The 16,749-nt window shown below is 44.9% G+C and overlaps 1 protein-coding gene across 5 annotated transcripts in view; it reads left to right on the top strand.

The window, feature by feature from the left end:
* Positions 1 to 16,749, top strand: part of CNTFR (ciliary neurotrophic factor receptor) — a 379,375-nt gene that overhangs the window by 321,505 nt on the left and 41,121 nt on the right. For all 5 annotated transcript variants that reach the window (XM_040420848.1, XM_040420844.1, XM_040420847.1 and 2 more), the window contains 2 exons: positions 13,132 to 13,249; positions 14,773 to 14,939. In XM_040420848.1, the coding sequence (XP_040276782.1) occupies positions 13,132 to 13,249; positions 14,773 to 14,939 (285 nt within the window). The remainder of the gene's footprint in view (positions 1 to 13,131; positions 13,250 to 14,772; positions 14,940 to 16,749) is intronic.

Genomic DNA, 16,749 nt, shown 5'->3' with positions numbered 1-16,749 from the left:
AAAATCCTACATCGAAGAGCTTCATATTGTGAGAATCACAAGACCCAGACCTACATTTTGATGCATAGTAGCCCTCTGGAATATTAAAAATGAAGGCACAATTGCTGTTTAGAAATTGCCCTTAAAATTTGAGATGGCTAGAGTGGAGTTTCAATGAATGTCAATGGGCGGCGTGAGTTGCAAACAAATGGTCATATTGTGAAAACTATCAGGACTATGTCTTAGCTGTGGACATTTTTAGTGGCAGCAGGGATAGCTGAATGCTTTGATATAATATTTGTGTAGGTGGGCTTTAAAATGAGGGAGTGGTGGCAGTTTAGAAATCGTGTCCTGATTTTTCAGCTCACACTCTAGCTTTTGTCAGCTCCCACTCTAGTTTTGAACATTCCGCCATTCATTCCTATGGAACCAATTTCACCACAAAAATGCAGATATTTCGTAAACCATTCGGCGAAACGTTCCACAAAGTAATAGCACACCAATCGGGAACAATTTGCACGTTTCGGTATATTACTGTCTATGTAGTTTAAAAATTGTGGGAGGAGTTAGGGTGGTAAATTTGGCTATAATAATAAGAATATATACACTCACCTAAAGAATTATTAGGAACACCTGTTCTGTTTCTCATTTGCCTTCAGAACTGCCTTAATTCTACGTGCCATTGATTCAACAAGGTGCTGATAGCATTCTTTAGAAATGTCGGCCCATATTGATAGGATGCACATCCAGGGCACGAAGCTCCTGTTCCACCACATCCCAAAGATGCTCTATTGGGTTGAGATCTGGTGATTGTGGGGGCCATTTTAGTACAGGGAACTCATTGTCATGTTCAAGAAACCAATTTGAAATGATTCGAGCTTTGTGACATGGTGCATCATTCTGCTGGAAGTAGCCATCAGAGGATGGGTACATGGTGGTCATGAAGGGATGGACATGGTCAGAAACAATGTTCAGGTAGCCCGTGGCATTTAAACGATGCCCAATTGGCACTAAGGGGCCTAAAGTGTGCCCAGAAAACATCCCCCACACCATTACACCACCACCACCAGCCTGCACAGTGGTAACAAAGCATGATGGATACATGTTCTCATTCTGTTTGCGCCAAATTCGGACTCTACCATTTGAATGTCTCAACAGAAATCGAGACTCATCAGACCAGGCAACATTTTTCCAGTCTTCAACAGTCCAGTTTTGGTGAGCTCGTGCAAATTGTAGCCTCTTTTTCCTATTTGTAGTGGAGATGAGTGGTACCCGGTGGGGTCTTCTGCTGTTGTAGCCCATCCGCCTCAAGATTGTGCGTGTTGTGGCTTCACAAATGCTTTGCTGCATACCTCGGTTGTAACGAGTGGTTATTTCAGTCAACGTTGCTCTTCTATCAGCTTGAATCAGTCGGCCCATTCTCCTCTGACCTCTAGCATCCACAAGGCATTTTTGCCCACAGAACTGCCGCATACTGGATGTTTTTCCCTTTTCACATCATTCTTTGTAAACCCTAGAAATGGTTGTGCGTGAAAATCCCAGTAACTGAGCAAATACTGTGAAATACTCAGACCGGCCCGTCTGGCACCAACAACCATGCCACGCTCAAAATTGCTTAAATCACGTTTCTTTCCCATTCTGACATTCAGTTTGGAGTTCAGGAGATTGTCTTGACCAGGACCACACCCCTAAATGCATTGAAGCAACTGCCATGTGATTGGTTGACTAGATAATTGCATTAATGAGAAATAGAACAGGTGTTCCTAATAATTCTTTAGGTGAGTGTATGTGAGATAACAGTTAGTGGTCTTGCCATGCAAGAACACTTAATGACTCAACACTACAATGAACCCAACACTATGAGAACCCTACACAGCAAACAACCCTACAGCATAAAGAACCTAACATTATAAAGATCTCCACACTACATGCCAACGCTTCGGTATGAAACAGTATTATACTACTTCATATATGATGTCAATGGACCTCTCTCGAAGGGGCCATTTATTTATCATAGTGCAATCGAGCCTTCCAATGCTTTGTCCATGTCCCATTCCTTGTAGTAGAGAAGAGTCCATGTAATGTGGGGCCATTTAGAAAGGGCTTCCTCAGTTGGAGCCCATCTTCTCCATGGAAGGTATACTGGCTGCGTTCATGGAGTATTTTTTTGCTGTGAATTTCTTATTACGTGAGGTGTTTGTTGTCATATGGGGTCTTTTTGATGCTACATAAGGGGTATCTGTTGTTTCATGAGTATTTGTTACTATGGGAGGGGCATTTGTTGCCCCATGAGGGATACTTGAGTCTACATAAGTGGTGTTTGTTGTCATATGAGGGGTACTTGTTACGTGAGGGGTATTTGTGGCTTTGCAGCAAAGGGTTAACCCTGCGCTGATATAATGCTGTGTGAGATGATTCCGTGACATATTACAGATCTCGTACTGTCCCAACGAATAAACACAGATCTCCGGCCACGCATAGCCGCAGCATTACTCACCTCATTTACATATGCAAATCACCCCGCCATCGCACATGACCTCCCATAAACCCGCTTATTTATTTGCTTTCCTACTGATCAGCATAATATGTTTATGTTTGTGATTTCTGCTGTTTCCAGGATCATCTCTGTAGTCTGATCGTAAATCAGACGAAAGACAAGGGAGAGAAGTCGTCACTGTCCGGCCACCGGCCCCCATTAAACTTCAGCGCCAGCGAAATTCATTAACATAACTTCTCCAAATACTGTGTAAAATGGTCGATGTGTCCATCACTGAGGGGTCAGTCTGAAACAAGGGGGATCAGTCAGAATTTAGGGGGGAAGTTACTTAGGTGGGGGAAAAGTCCATAATATTGTGGACCGGTCACTCGTGGTGGAAAATGGAGGACCAGTAAGCAACACGGGTGGGATTAGTAACCAGCGTGGAGGGCAGTCAGTAAATGGGGGACTAGTCAACAAGGCGGGATCCGTTAATAACATGGGGGCTACTCGGTAATGTATGTGGCAGTACTTCAGTCGATCACATGGGACTCGGTCAGTACAATGGGCGACCAGTCAACAATAAGAGGAATGGAGGTCAGTCAATAAGGTGGAAGGGGCTCTGTAAAATCGGGGACCAGTTTAGATATGGGCACAGCCCATAACATCAGGGATCTGCCAGTAAAATACAGGGATTGGTTACTAACATGGGTCTCAGACCAGTCAGTAAAATTGGGGGTCTAGTCAACAGCAATTTAGTTAATAACATGGAGTAATGTAGGAGGTAGTCCCTAAAATTGAAGACCAGTCTTCAAGATGAGGTGGTCAACAGCATGGAGAATTAGTCATTTATGGGAAAATTGGGGGTTCAGTCTATTACATGAGGGATAAATCAATAACATGGAAGATCAGCCAATAGATTGATGGATGTCAGTCCCTTGTATGGGGAGTCACTGTCTTGGCTGGTTGGATTCAGTTTAGAGGAGCACTTCCTTCACCTTGAGATGATGTAACCAGCCTCATTTCCCCTTCCTACCCCTCTTCTCTTTACCCCTCTCTGACCCTCCTTGAGATGGATGTGCCATGTATCAATGATAGATGCGGTGTGAGCGCATCCTATAAACCTTCCTGAGAGTTTATTATAACACTTACAAGTTTTCCGTCAGGCTGAAAGGTGTAAATATTCCCCATGCATCATCTCTCAACGCCTTGCTCTTCCATAACCTGTACGATAAATATGCGCAAAGCGAAACGCGCAGCCTGTAGTTTGTGGAGAATCACCGAAGGAAAACACAAATATAAACCAAGGTATAAATCTGCTTTACCTCCCATTATTCCCTCATCTGCATTGATATTTTGATATTGTAAATGGTTTCCTATAAAAAATAATAATAAAACCGAATGTAGCGTAAAGCACACGCCTCGTAATGGCAGCTCCCAAATATCATTGCGTCTATTCTTTCCTATTAACAACCCGCCATTAGAAGAGATTGTCCGTCTCCTACATTACTTTTTACGACTGTGTTTATGAAGACGTGTTCAGTACAGGAAGGTAGCACATTATAACCTACTGTATCACTGCATCGGGCCGAGACGTGGGTCAATAACAGCTGCGTAGTCAGGAACAGTCAAGAAGAAGAAATAATACTGGAAGACGCTGAAAATCTCCAGGATTTGGAGAAATACATCACTCACCCTATTATTCCTTCCTGCATTAGCTTGTAGAACTCATCATATGTTCATAGTGAGGCAGGAACATGGGCAAGATCTTGATGCCTTGAAGCCAAGGAGTGGTCGGCCGGCCAAACATTAGGGCTTTCAGGCAGATGTACTTTGGATGACTTGTCAGTCATAGTTTGAAGGTTGTCATCTTGGATGACAATGGCATAAGTTAAAACAACAGAGCAAACAAATCAGATAGATCCATCTCTGCCATGATCTGTGGTCTGGTCTTCCATTGATAGGATGCAAATCTGTCATTCGGCCTGAAAAACTTTTCATCTACAGCATCCAACTGAAAAAAACACAACGGGGAAGATCAGTATTGACAGATATGCGCCGTTGTTTGGCAACCAACACACTGATGATTTGTGTCCTGAAAAGTTGTCAATGGTTGGGATTGGCCTTTTCAGCCAACCAAAATATCCACATATGACCAGCTTTTTAGAAGGGACCCTCATGTCCCAACTTGGGTGGAGTACTGGTATAGAGGATGAGATCCGTTATAATTATCTCCATGGTGTTCTCCTTCTTTTTGCCTCAGGGTAGGTCCTTACAATAACTTGTCCAATGTTAGCACTGGGTTGATGAAGAGGTTCCTGATCAAATAAGTGTTATTTTAGAACCTTCTGTTGAAGTCCACAGATGGCCCCATTAAAAGAACAAGTCCCATTTTGCAGAATTAGTCTTAGGGTGGGGCCACACGGTCAGGTTTCCTGATGCGGTTTTAGAAGCCAAAACCAGGAGAGAATTCAAAAAACAGGATAAGTCATATCTGCCCTTTATACTCTCTCCTATGATATCCACTCCTGATTTTAGCTTCCAAAACTGCATTAGGAAATCAGACCCGTCCTTATGAGCATTGTTCTTCTAGGTTGTGTCCTTGGCGTGATTTGCAGTTCACATTGGTATTGCAGTCAATGGAGAGACTGTCACTCAGGTGACTGTACGGAAAATGATGAGGCTTGTTCTGCAGGACTTTGTTGACCTTTGGATCCTATGAACATGTGTGGAGGAAGTTGGTCTATAAAAAGAAGCCTCATATCCCTTTAATGTATCCTTTGTGAGAATGATTTCCAGGTGGTGGAGCACAGGTTAACCAGATGTATCTTGAATAGTGTAGAATATCCTTCATAATTTAATTTGTTTCATTGTGAAGACCAACTCCCTCCCGTAGGATTTGAGCCTCATTGTTTGGGAGGTGGAAGAGGAGATGATTCCCATCTGCGTCCCAGCCATTTAATAGAAGACATGATAAATGGCTACCAGCACTTGTTTTCATTTATAAAGCGCGGGTTCAATGTGTTACACTCGTTCATTCCAGCTTTGATGTGATAGGATCTTGTCCCCACATTCCAGAATTCGTGTGAAGATTGGAGAGGTGAGGAACAAGTTCATCTCTGGTGTCATCTTGTAGTGGGAAGACGGAGGAGCTGAGGGATTTGGGATTATGTGTTCATCCGACCTTTACACCTACACAGCCATATATAAAGTAAAGTAAATCATCCACTTCTCATGGAATGGCACATGTACTGCAAAGACCATGCCATTCCAATTACCCTACAAGTCACCTTCTGGGATATCTGTGCTGGAATTCAAGTCCTACAACTTATAATCTTTACTTTTCATCCTGGAGTTGTCTCAGCAAGATGATATATAGGATTTATGTTCCCTATTCCTGTTTATGACCCTCTCCTCTAAGATTCCAGAGAAATTGGCTTACACAATGCGCTGAGTAATGATTGCGCCATATTGACTAATGCTATATATCACCTCTCTCGCGGATACTGAGTCAACCAACATACCTCCACCACGTGGAGAGAACACTCGACGGCCCATTAAACCTCTCCTTATGTTGAGTGAAATATTCTGCTGCCACCACATTGTAACAGCGACACAGAAGAGCGATAGTACAGCTTTTATGTTTTATCAACTCCCAAGAAAATCCTATTAATCAAAGTCTCGTAATTCGGCATTTTCACTAAACAGCTTAGAGGATTTGGGAAAGTTTGGATTATGTTATTAGTCACCTCAAACGTGGTGACACCAAGTTCTCAAATCCCATCCGTCTTTTAATTATTCTCCACAGTCATTTTTCTGGAACGTAGTGAACTGCTGCCATCAAGCCTTACCACCTACTGTATGTTGTATGGGAATATTCACTACCACCCCCACAAGGGAGGAATATGGACTGTGGAAGATCACATTGTCTGGTTAGGTTGGTCAAGATAAATACAGAGAAGATTCCTCCAAAAGCACATATTTATTCAGTAAAGGGGAACCACTCATCATTTTGCCATAAGACCTGTTCTGACTTGGGCTCTGGCTAGGGTCTACGGACATCTTGTTAGGGACTCCTGTGATTGTCTCCATCCATCTTGTTGCTTCTCTTCCCATGAGCTTGATTGCCTTTTCAAAGACCCTGGGTCTTCTCATCATGTTTCCATAAGTATCAACCAGGCCAGTCTGTCACTTCAGAGACAACCTCTTTCAGAATACAGCCACTCCATCCTCTGATGGTCAGCTGGTTGCCCCAGGTTCTGCTCCCGGTACTCCAGGCAAACTGATTCTTGTGTGGAAACTTGAGGCCAGACATGCTCTTTGCATGCAGATGAATGGCCATAATAAAAAGATGTTGGGGAAAGGCACATCCATGCAGGAAATTTCTTCTTTGGTGGCCATTTCCCTGATAGACAAGCCCTTTAAGGTTAGCTACATTTGCCCAAGGGTCCACTTGATTCTTTCTTGTTGCAATCTCCAGAATTCAATCTTCAATCTTCAATTCAATCTTCAAGATTGTATTACTTGCCTTTATACAATTTAGGGTTTTGGAGGCATCATTGTACCCTTCCATCCTACCTTCATTCTGCCTTGTCCTGTGGATACAATGCAGACTATTAGACCATTGCAGCAATGGAGTGCCCCCTGGTCTTCCATTACCTTACGTTCTTGCTTCTCCTTTGGTAACTTACTTAATTCAAGAAAATTTAAAGAATGGTGTCATCTTTGTTGGTTGGGACTTGCAGAACTTTAAATTGTGACAAAACTGGAATTTTAGGTTCTTCAGTACAACCGGTGACCACATGTGGAGCAGAACTCTTCACATAACCATGGCATCATCCAATTTGGGAAATTCTATGACCTCGCTCTAGGGGCACATAGTTTTGAGGGTATGGCATTACGTTGCATGTTAGGTTTGCTAGGCTTGAGTCTGTTTTTGCTCTCTTCTGCTTGATCTGGGTTCTCTCTTGACAACTCAATGGGACTCATCCCAATCTGTTCTAAATTAAACTTCCCTTGTATTAGAAAACAGCGGAAGATCAATGATGTGCGTGGACATCTGCATGTGTAGTCGTAAGGATGAGTACGCCGGCGGATGCTCCTTTGTTCAGCTGTCTGTCATCACGTGGATTCCTGTCCAACTGGCTTCTGCAGACACCTCCATCTGGGGGCTCAAACTTTGCTGATTGACATCCAGCAAACAAAATGTGGAAGGCAATGGCACTTTAATTATTTTTTGATTGGGGCCAAAGACCAAATGTAACTACACCCAGTTGCCTTTTCTCCAATCCCGTCAGAAATGGAGTGTAAGAGCCATAGATGCCTCCCCCGATACACAACTCCACCGGCATGGGTCACAAATTATTGACCGCAAGCTATGAAACCCTGAGATTCACGCCAACAAACTGATAGAAAAGCAAAGAAAACACATTTTTCTGAAGGGATTTAAGCACCAGGTGTGAGGGGAAGAGCGGATCCAGTGTCAGGGGTTGCGGCAGACTCACACTTTGGCTTGTGTATATGTACATATATATATTAGCTGTATATAATTTATGCTTCACCAGATGTTCTTATCACAATGGCAGATGGAGAGTGGAGGGCGGACAGGAAAGTGTCTGCACAAGACCTTATGGGGAATCGTTCCAGTCTTTTAGGGTCACTGGTTGGGTTCGGTTTTTCAATAGACTGTAGGCTAAGGGGGTGTTTGGTTCACACCCCTTGTTAGGGTCGTTTCAGGTAATAGACAAGGGGGTCCTTATCCTGCACCACCTATTAGTATTGAAATCAAAGGAAATTCAATTGAATTGGACACAGGGTATTGTTTATCATCACTACAGAGGTGCTGGGTCCCCCACCAATAACAGAGAATTTGTATTTAACAGTGCAGAGGAGATCTTACATCTGCCTATGTGGATGTGCTCACTGTTCTATAGACATAGTTCCCCAGAACTGCACACCGTATGGTCAGGAGTGGTATTACATGTAATACTTGTCAATGGTTTTATCACATAACAGCACGCCATGTGGTCAGGAGTGGTATTACATGTAATACTTGTCAATGGTTTTATCACATAACAGCACACCATGTAGTCAGGAGTGGTATAACATGTAACACTTATCAATGGTTTTATCCCACAACAGCACACCATGTGGTCAGGAGAGGTATTACATGTAACACTTGTCAATAGTTTTATCACATAACAGCACACCATGTGGTCAGGAGTAGTATTACATGTAATACTTGTCAATGGTTTTATCACATAACAGCACACCATGTGGTCAGGAGCGGTATTACATGTAACACTTATCAATGGTTTTATCACATAACAGCACACCATGTAGTCAGGAGTGGTATAACATGTAACACTTATCAATGGTTTTATCCCACAACAGCACACCATGTGGTAAGGAGAGGTATTACATGTAACACTTATCAATGGTTTTATCACATAACAGCACACCATGTGGTCAGGAGAGGTATTACATGTAGCACTTATCAATGGTTTTATCACATAACAGCACACCATGTGGTAAGGAGAGGTATTACATGTAACACTTATCAATGGTTTTATCAGATAACAGCACACCATGTGGTCAGGAGCGGTATTACATGTAACACTTATCAATGGTTTTATCAGATAACAGCACACCATGTGGTCAGGAGTGGTATTACATGTAGCACTTATCAATGGTTTATCATATAACAGCACACCATGTTGTCAGGAGTGGTATTACATATCAAATGTATTGGATTTTTGTTAACTATTATGTTTCGAAAAAAAATATAAAATAGATAAATTCTGATTTCATCAGGAGCATCACAAGATAAACTGTTCCATTCACTGAAAGTCCAGACACGGTTACTGACAATCTCAGTTGTATAATTAGTTTTTGTAGGCTTCTCCTTTTAGCAGGAAGGCGCATTCTTTTTAATATTTAAAATAAATTTTCAGTGTTCTGGGTAAATACAATATCTGCTCCATATTAATGTCATCCTTTATATTTGGAAATCAGTGATGACACCTCTGTGAATTATAGCCTTATATTTAGTGGGCGATGATGTCACTGGTGTCACATGACTCATTTTAGAAGTGTTCAGTGATGGAATGTAGAACTGTCAGGGCGCAGAGAACACATCTGGACACGAGGATCACATCATACCAGGACCTTGTTGTGTTTTAAATTAAAAACTTGTGTATCACAAGCAACAATGTATCCGCAAACCATAAAATATGAGAATCGGCGTTTACCGCAGAGTCCCGTGATGTGCGGCTTCATACATCATGGCGAGTTCTCTGCCAGGGTTCAGTATGTTCATATATTGCACACAATGCATCCCTGAAGGAAAAGCTCGAGAAATGCAACTTCTGCAAGTGCAAATGAGACAAATGTAAATCTTACAGCAGCACAGAGTATTTCAGGAGAGTAAAGTGCTTGTTTGGATGGCTAGTCGAGAGAAATCACGGTAGAAGACGCAGCTTTACTTTGTGCTTCCCAGACAGGGGGTTGATGGTTTCTCAGGATCCGGGGGTTAGAGCCGAGTAGTCTCCCGCCCAGCCAGGGGCTCCGCTCCAATCAGCCGGAGAATCTGGTGGAGAGCCGCAGCCAGGTGTGCGGACGGTCCAGGAGGAATCCTCAGCTTTCTGTGATATTTAATTAAAATGTTTCTGTAGCTTAAGGGGCACAAGCAGGCCGGCACCTGCACGCTGAGACACAGCGGAAGATTTCAGGAAACGCATTAAGCAGAAGGAGCCCGAGGCCAGTTATTAATATTACCGCTTTTATTACGAGAAAATACCAACCAATTCCATCCTAATCGCTGCCAATGACTGAAAACAAACAGCAGCGCCATAGTAAACGAACAGTGCCAGCTTCAGGGGCACCGCCGCACTGTCAGGGAGTGCCAGGGGCCGCTTAGCAACAGGATTTGCAGGTGCAATAAAGTCCACCCATTCTGCAGGTGCAATATAGGCTGCCACTGCTGCAGGTGCAATAAAGGCTGCAGGTACAATAAAGACTGCCGACGCTGCAGGTGCAATAAAGACTGCCGACGCTGCAGGTGCAATAAGGGGCACAGGTGCAATAAAGACTGCAGGTGCAATAAAGACTGCCGATGCTGCAGGTGCAATAAAGACTGCCGACGCTGCAGGTGCAATATAAGCTGCCACTACTGCAGGTGCAATAAGGGCTGCAGGTGCAATAAGGGCTGCAGGTGAAATAAGGGCCACAGGTGCAATAAAGGCTGCAGGTGCAATAAAGACTGCCGACGCTGCAGGTGCAATAAAGGCTGCAGGTGAAATAAGGGCCACAGGTGCAATAAAGACTGCCGACGCTGCAGGTGCAATAAAGGCTGCAGGGGCAATAAAGACTGCCGACGCTGCAGGTGCAATAAGGGCTGCTGATACTGCATACTCTTCTAGGATCTGTGTACTAGGTGACCCAGGGGCCTGTGAGTCCAAACCGCGTCTTATATCCAGGAGTGGATTCATCTGGTCACCCGGTCCCTCAGCTGCATACAGTCTATAGGCTCATTTACTAAAAAAGTCGCATGACCTCTTCTTGAGACTTCTGAAACGTCTGCGAGACAATATTTTGTCACATGGGAACGGCGGGGGCGTAACGGGGGCTTGTCGGCCCGACAAATTTACCAATATTTACACCTAGAAAGGGGGATAAGCGGCCACATGATAGCCCATGTGATTTCCCAGAAGCTAGGAGCAGAGATGCATTCACTTCAGTGGAAGGAACATTGTGGGACATAGTGAGTACGGTAATATGTGTTCTCTAGGATAAAATCCCAAGTATAACATTCGCTGGTACCCGGTAGCGCAGCGATGAGACATGGGACGCTGTATGCTCAGCACTGGATCACTATGAATGTGCTGGCCCCAGGGCGTGATTGGCCTTGCGAGTTGTTCCTCGTCCTGATTGCCTGTCCTATTATATAGAATTAGTGTAGGTAATCCTCCGCCGCCTAGTTAAGTGTGTTCAGTCTCCATGTAATGGCCGGTAATCTATAGCAGCAGCTAGCCGATGGCTTCCCTCCTGCTATAGATAAGGGGTGGGCAGAGTCTCACACCTAAGCTTAACGTGATTTTACAGTTTTAGCAAGTAAATCTACGATTTAAAATTTTAAGATCTGTGCTTGCTTTCATGCTATAGGAACCTTCACCACCTCCAGTGGATAAAGATCTGGTCGTGCACTGGACACTTGGGTGCACCCAAAGCAAAATCTGCAACAGCCCCTCCATGTTCCATTTATGATACTAGTCACTGTGCCACCTCTGCACCCCCTACAACTATGCTCCTGAGTTATGGTCCAGCAATCCCTGCCGAGTCGTCTAACAAGCCGTGCACCTTTGTGTCCATCACGTGCCCAGGTCTAATCTGAACTCCTCTCTGACGCCTAGCAGCTCTGTGGACCTAGCTATGCCCTGAAATGTTGTACCATTATGACTAGTACCAATCACCTCCACTATGTAGCTAAGTACTTGCAGGATTCATTCTGGCTTTGTTTCCAGCAGAGGCTTCCTAGCTCACTCTTCCGTCTCCTGCCTGTTACCGACATGAGGTCTGCAGAGCACTATTTATCCTTTCTGCCATGTGCTCCCACTAAATACATAAGGACCTTATCAAATCACAGGTCCCTAAAGATCTGTCACTCAAACATAATATCCAACAGTAATAATAGAGTTGGTCAGTGGATGGCAGCATAGCACATTATTAGAGAGCATGCCTTTATATCGTATAGGGCAATACAGTATCAATAATACATTTCCTACTGTGTTCAGAAGGGGTCATCCACAAAGGTCACTTTCTGCCCAAGGCATATAACTCCCAAGTGGTGATATGCCAACACAGGCTGCCTGAAGAGTGAATACCAGACGGGAACAGCCATGGTAGCTGATGGCACCCCACACCATGACACCTGGATGATGGCAGTAGACGCTCTCCATCCCTTCTGAAAACTCTAATGTGGCCATCATTAGTAGCAAGGCAGAACCTGCTTTGGTCACTGAACGCTATTGCTTGCTGTTGATGACCACATCTGAGTTCACGGGAGGGATGGAGAACGTCTACTGCCACCATGCATAGTGCAGAGACACCTAGGACCAGGTGTCATTGTGGGGGGCGCCATCAGCTTGCATGGCCGTTCCCTTCATCGTGGAACCAGTCCTGCTGCCTTTTTTGACAAGATAACGATGCCGCCCGCACACAGCCCACGCTACACAAGGTGCTCTTCAGGGTAAGAAGCAGCTCCCCTGGCCAGCTCGATCTCCAAATTGAGAAGGTCTGGGACTGGATGGAGAGACGGATCTCTCATTTACAGCAGCCACCTGGAATGACGACCGGAGGATATCCAGCATCTGTATGACCGCTATCATGGCAGTGGCAGCCTGTATGTCAGCAAGGGGAGATGTCACCCTGTATTAATATGACCTCAACATATACCCTGCTGCAGAACCCAAAATAGAGGGGGCACCACCTTGTGTGATCATTGACTAAGCGCCACCAGCAGTTTATACTTTGTCAGTCCCAGCTCAATCATATGAAGTTTTCCAGGTTTTCTTTCCCACAGTAGTCGTCCTTATTACAGACCAGTTTGCAGTGTATTATATGGACTGGTTGTCAGTATTGTGTACAGTGACGGCCATGTTTCTTCCTCTTTCTTGCAGACCCTCCTAAGGAGCCGGTGCTGATGTGCAGGTCTAATAATTACCCCGCGTCCTTCTACTGCAGCTGGCATCTACCCAGTCCGACTTACATCCCCAACTACTTCAACATCACTGTTAGGTATGTACCCCCCTACCGCCACCCCCCCTGCCCCTTAATGCAACCCTCAGAATTCAGGGGCGTTACTTCTCTGTCCTGCAGTAGAGCAGCTCTTTACGATTATCACTCACATCATCCCATTCCGCAGTACACAGAATCACCCCACTCAAAACCATGCACATAATGTATCATCATCCTCATCATCCTACAACTCTTTGAACAGAACGTATCACTCCCATCATCCCACAGCTCTGACGACTGCTACTAGTCCCACACCATGGGGGAGATTAGGATACTGTCCATGTTTCCCAGAGCAGCCAGTCGCAGCGCCGCTTTCATTTCATATTGTGCTCTTGTCAGATGAAAGCTACCGTGTGATTGGTTGCGTGGGGGCAGCACAGTGTGTACAGAGTGACAGGATGATGGGAGTGATGCTTCCTGCATACAGATTGGCAGGTATCAGGAGCGGCCTGGTCATAGACCATACAGGAAAATTTCCAGTTGAGCTGATGATGCCCAGGAGACCACCAGAGCCCTTCTCACGGCCATCGGCTGAGTACATAATGATCCAATGCTCTTACACATTTGGCCGGTGGAGCAGGTATCCTCCTGAATTCAACTGTATCGCCATCCTCAGGACAATGAGACAGTTTAATACTGCAGCGGGGAGCAGTATTCTGTGCTGCACGGTAGTAATTGGTTCTTTTGCGGCGGTATTTTGTGGTGCACGGTAGTATTTGGTTCTTTCTGGGGCGGTATTTTGTGCTGCACTGTAGTAATTGGTTCTTTTGGGGCGGTATTTTGTGCTGCACTGTAGTATTTGGTTCTTTTGGGGCGGTATTTTGTGCTGCACTGTAGTATTTGGTTCTTCTGGGGCGGTATTTTGTGCTGCACTGTAGTATTTGGTTCTTCTGGGGCGGTATTTTGTGCTGCACAGTAGTATTTGGTTCTTCTGGGGCGGTATTTTGTGCTGCACTGTAGTATTTAGTTCTTTCTGGGGCGGTATTTTGTGCTGCACTGTAGTATTTGGTTCTTCTGGGGCGGTATTTTGTGCTGCACTGTAGTATTTGGTTCTTCTGGGGCGGTATTTTGTGCTGCACTGTAGTAATTGGTTCTTTTGGGGCGGTATTTTGTGCTGCACTGTAGTATTTGGTTCTTCTGGGGCGGTATTTTGTGCTGCACTGTAGTAATTGGTTCTTCTGGGGCGGTATTTTGTGCTGCACTGTAGTATTTGGTTCTTCTGGGGCGGTATTTTGTGCTGCACTGTAGTATTTAGTTCTTCTGGGGCGGTATTTTGTGCTGCACTGTAGTAATTGGTTCTTCTGGGGCGGTATTTTGTGCTGCACTACGGTATTGCTGGCCCCGCCTGCTGCTGTTGTCCCTGCCTATTTGTGTTGCCCCACCTCCTGCCAACCTGGACCTGCCTACAACAGGAGCCACTTTTAGGTTTCTTTCCAGGGCCACTTTAAGCTCCCAGTCCGCACCTGGTGGGTATATAAGGGATGTGTACCGCAGCTGATGAACATTTCTTTATGTATTTGCAGGCACGGCTCCACGCAGCTCTACTGTGAGAGAGATCCCTTCCCCAAAAACAGGTGTCACATCAAGTACAGCCGCCTCTTTTCCACCCTGAAGTATGAGGTGACCGTCGTGGCCAGCAACGCTCTGGGGAAGAGCTCCAACACCATCAGCTTCGATGAGTTCATGATAGGTAAGGGATATAACTGACTAACGAGATCTCAAAGGCCAAGCCTCAGCTCCTGTGGTAGAGGGGCCCTGGACTCCTTCCGGCATCAGGGCCTGAGACTGAGACACCACCTCTGCGCCCCATAGGTTACATTACCTTTTGGTTGCTACGAAAGTTGAGCACTGATTGGTTGCTATGAAAGCTGAGCTCTGATTGGCCACGAAGGCTAATCCAGTTGCTATGAAAGCTGAGCTCTGATTGGTTGCTATGAAAGGTGAGCTCTGATTGGTTGCCATGAAAGGTGAGCGCTTATTGTTTTATATCAAAGCTGAGTTATGATTGGTTGCTATTAAAGCTGATCTCTGATTGGTTGCTCTGAAAGCTGAGCTCTAATTTGATGCTCTGAAAGCTGAGCTGTGATTGGTTAATGTGAACGCTGAGCTCTGGTTGCTCTGAAAGCTGAGCTTTAATTGGTTGCTCTGAAAGCTGAGCTCTGATTGGTTGCTTTGGGTGACCGTTTTACTGTAGGAGGGATGAGGCCTATGCAGACCAAACAAAGGTGATAGGTGTCTGATTTTCATGGCCGACCCTGTACAATCCTAATACGCCCTGTAGATACTAGATTTCTGGAGGAGTGCCGTTGATCAAGGATTTATGAATTAATTGGAGGAATTTATTATTCTCTAAGAATGTCTTCTGTCTTATTGGAGTATCTCAGGGTGCCAATTCTCCACAATTGAGGCTATAATATCCTTCCAGGGTGGAGACTCAGGGACACCTAAAACCACTGCCTCCACCTGAGAAGATGAGACCTGATGAAGAGCATGGAATCGGTGGAAAAGCTCAAAAATGTGGAGCCCCTCTAGTTGAGGGATGAGAAGATCTCCCACCCCTCCCTTTCTCTGCACTCTACTTTTGCTTCTCCTCCAGCCTCTGTTTAGGCCTCTTTCACACGGGCGTCGCGGGTGAGGGCCGGATGCATTCAGGGTGCATTGCGGGAAGCCCGCGCGAGTAGGCGCGCAATTGCAGGCAGTTTTGTCTGCGATTGCGTTCCGATGTTCAGTTTTTTCCGCGCAAGTGCAATGCGTTTTGCACACGTGTGAGATAAAATTTAATGTGGTACCCAGACCCGAACCCGGACTTCTTCACTGAAGTTCGGGTTTGGGTTTGGTGTTCTGTAGATTTTATTATTTTCCCTTATAACATGGTTATAATGGAAAATAATAGCATTCTTTAATACAGAATGCTTAGTAAAATGTCAATTGAGGGTTAAAAAATAATAAAAACATAACTCACCTCATCCACTTGATTGCGCAGCCGGGATCGTCTTCTTTCTTCTTCTTTCAGGACCTGCACATGGTGAGCGTGGTCAAATCAGTGCAGGTCCTGCTGAATGAAGATAGAAGGACCTGCGATGACGTCACCACGTGGTGAGCGGGATTACGTCATCAAAGGTCCTTTTGCAGGTCCTGAAAGAAGAAGAAGAAAGAAGACGATGCCGACTGCGCAATCAAGTGGATGAGGGGAGTTAATTTTTTTAATTTTTTAACCCCTCAAGGCACATTTTACTAAGCACTCTGTATTAATAATGCTATTATTCTCCCTTATAACAATGTTATAAGGGAAAATAATACAGTGAATATAATTTAAGGGGGTCCGGGGTTGCTCCTCCCTATCATCTCCTAGCAACCATGCGTGAAAATCGCACCGCATCCGCACTTGCTTGGGGATGCTTGCGATTTTCAAGCAGACCCATTCATTTCTATGGGGCCTGCGTTGCGTGAAAAACGCAGAATATAGAGCATGCTGCGATTTTTCACGCAACGCACAAGTG

Source organism: Bufo bufo, chromosome 2, assembly GCF_905171765.1.
Source record: "Bufo bufo chromosome 2, aBufBuf1.1, whole genome shotgun sequence".
Taxonomy (NCBI): domain Eukaryota; kingdom Metazoa; phylum Chordata; class Amphibia; order Anura; family Bufonidae; genus Bufo; species Bufo bufo.
The sequence above is the reverse complement of the archived record's forward strand: the minus strand, read 5'-3'. Positions and strand labels throughout refer to the sequence as shown.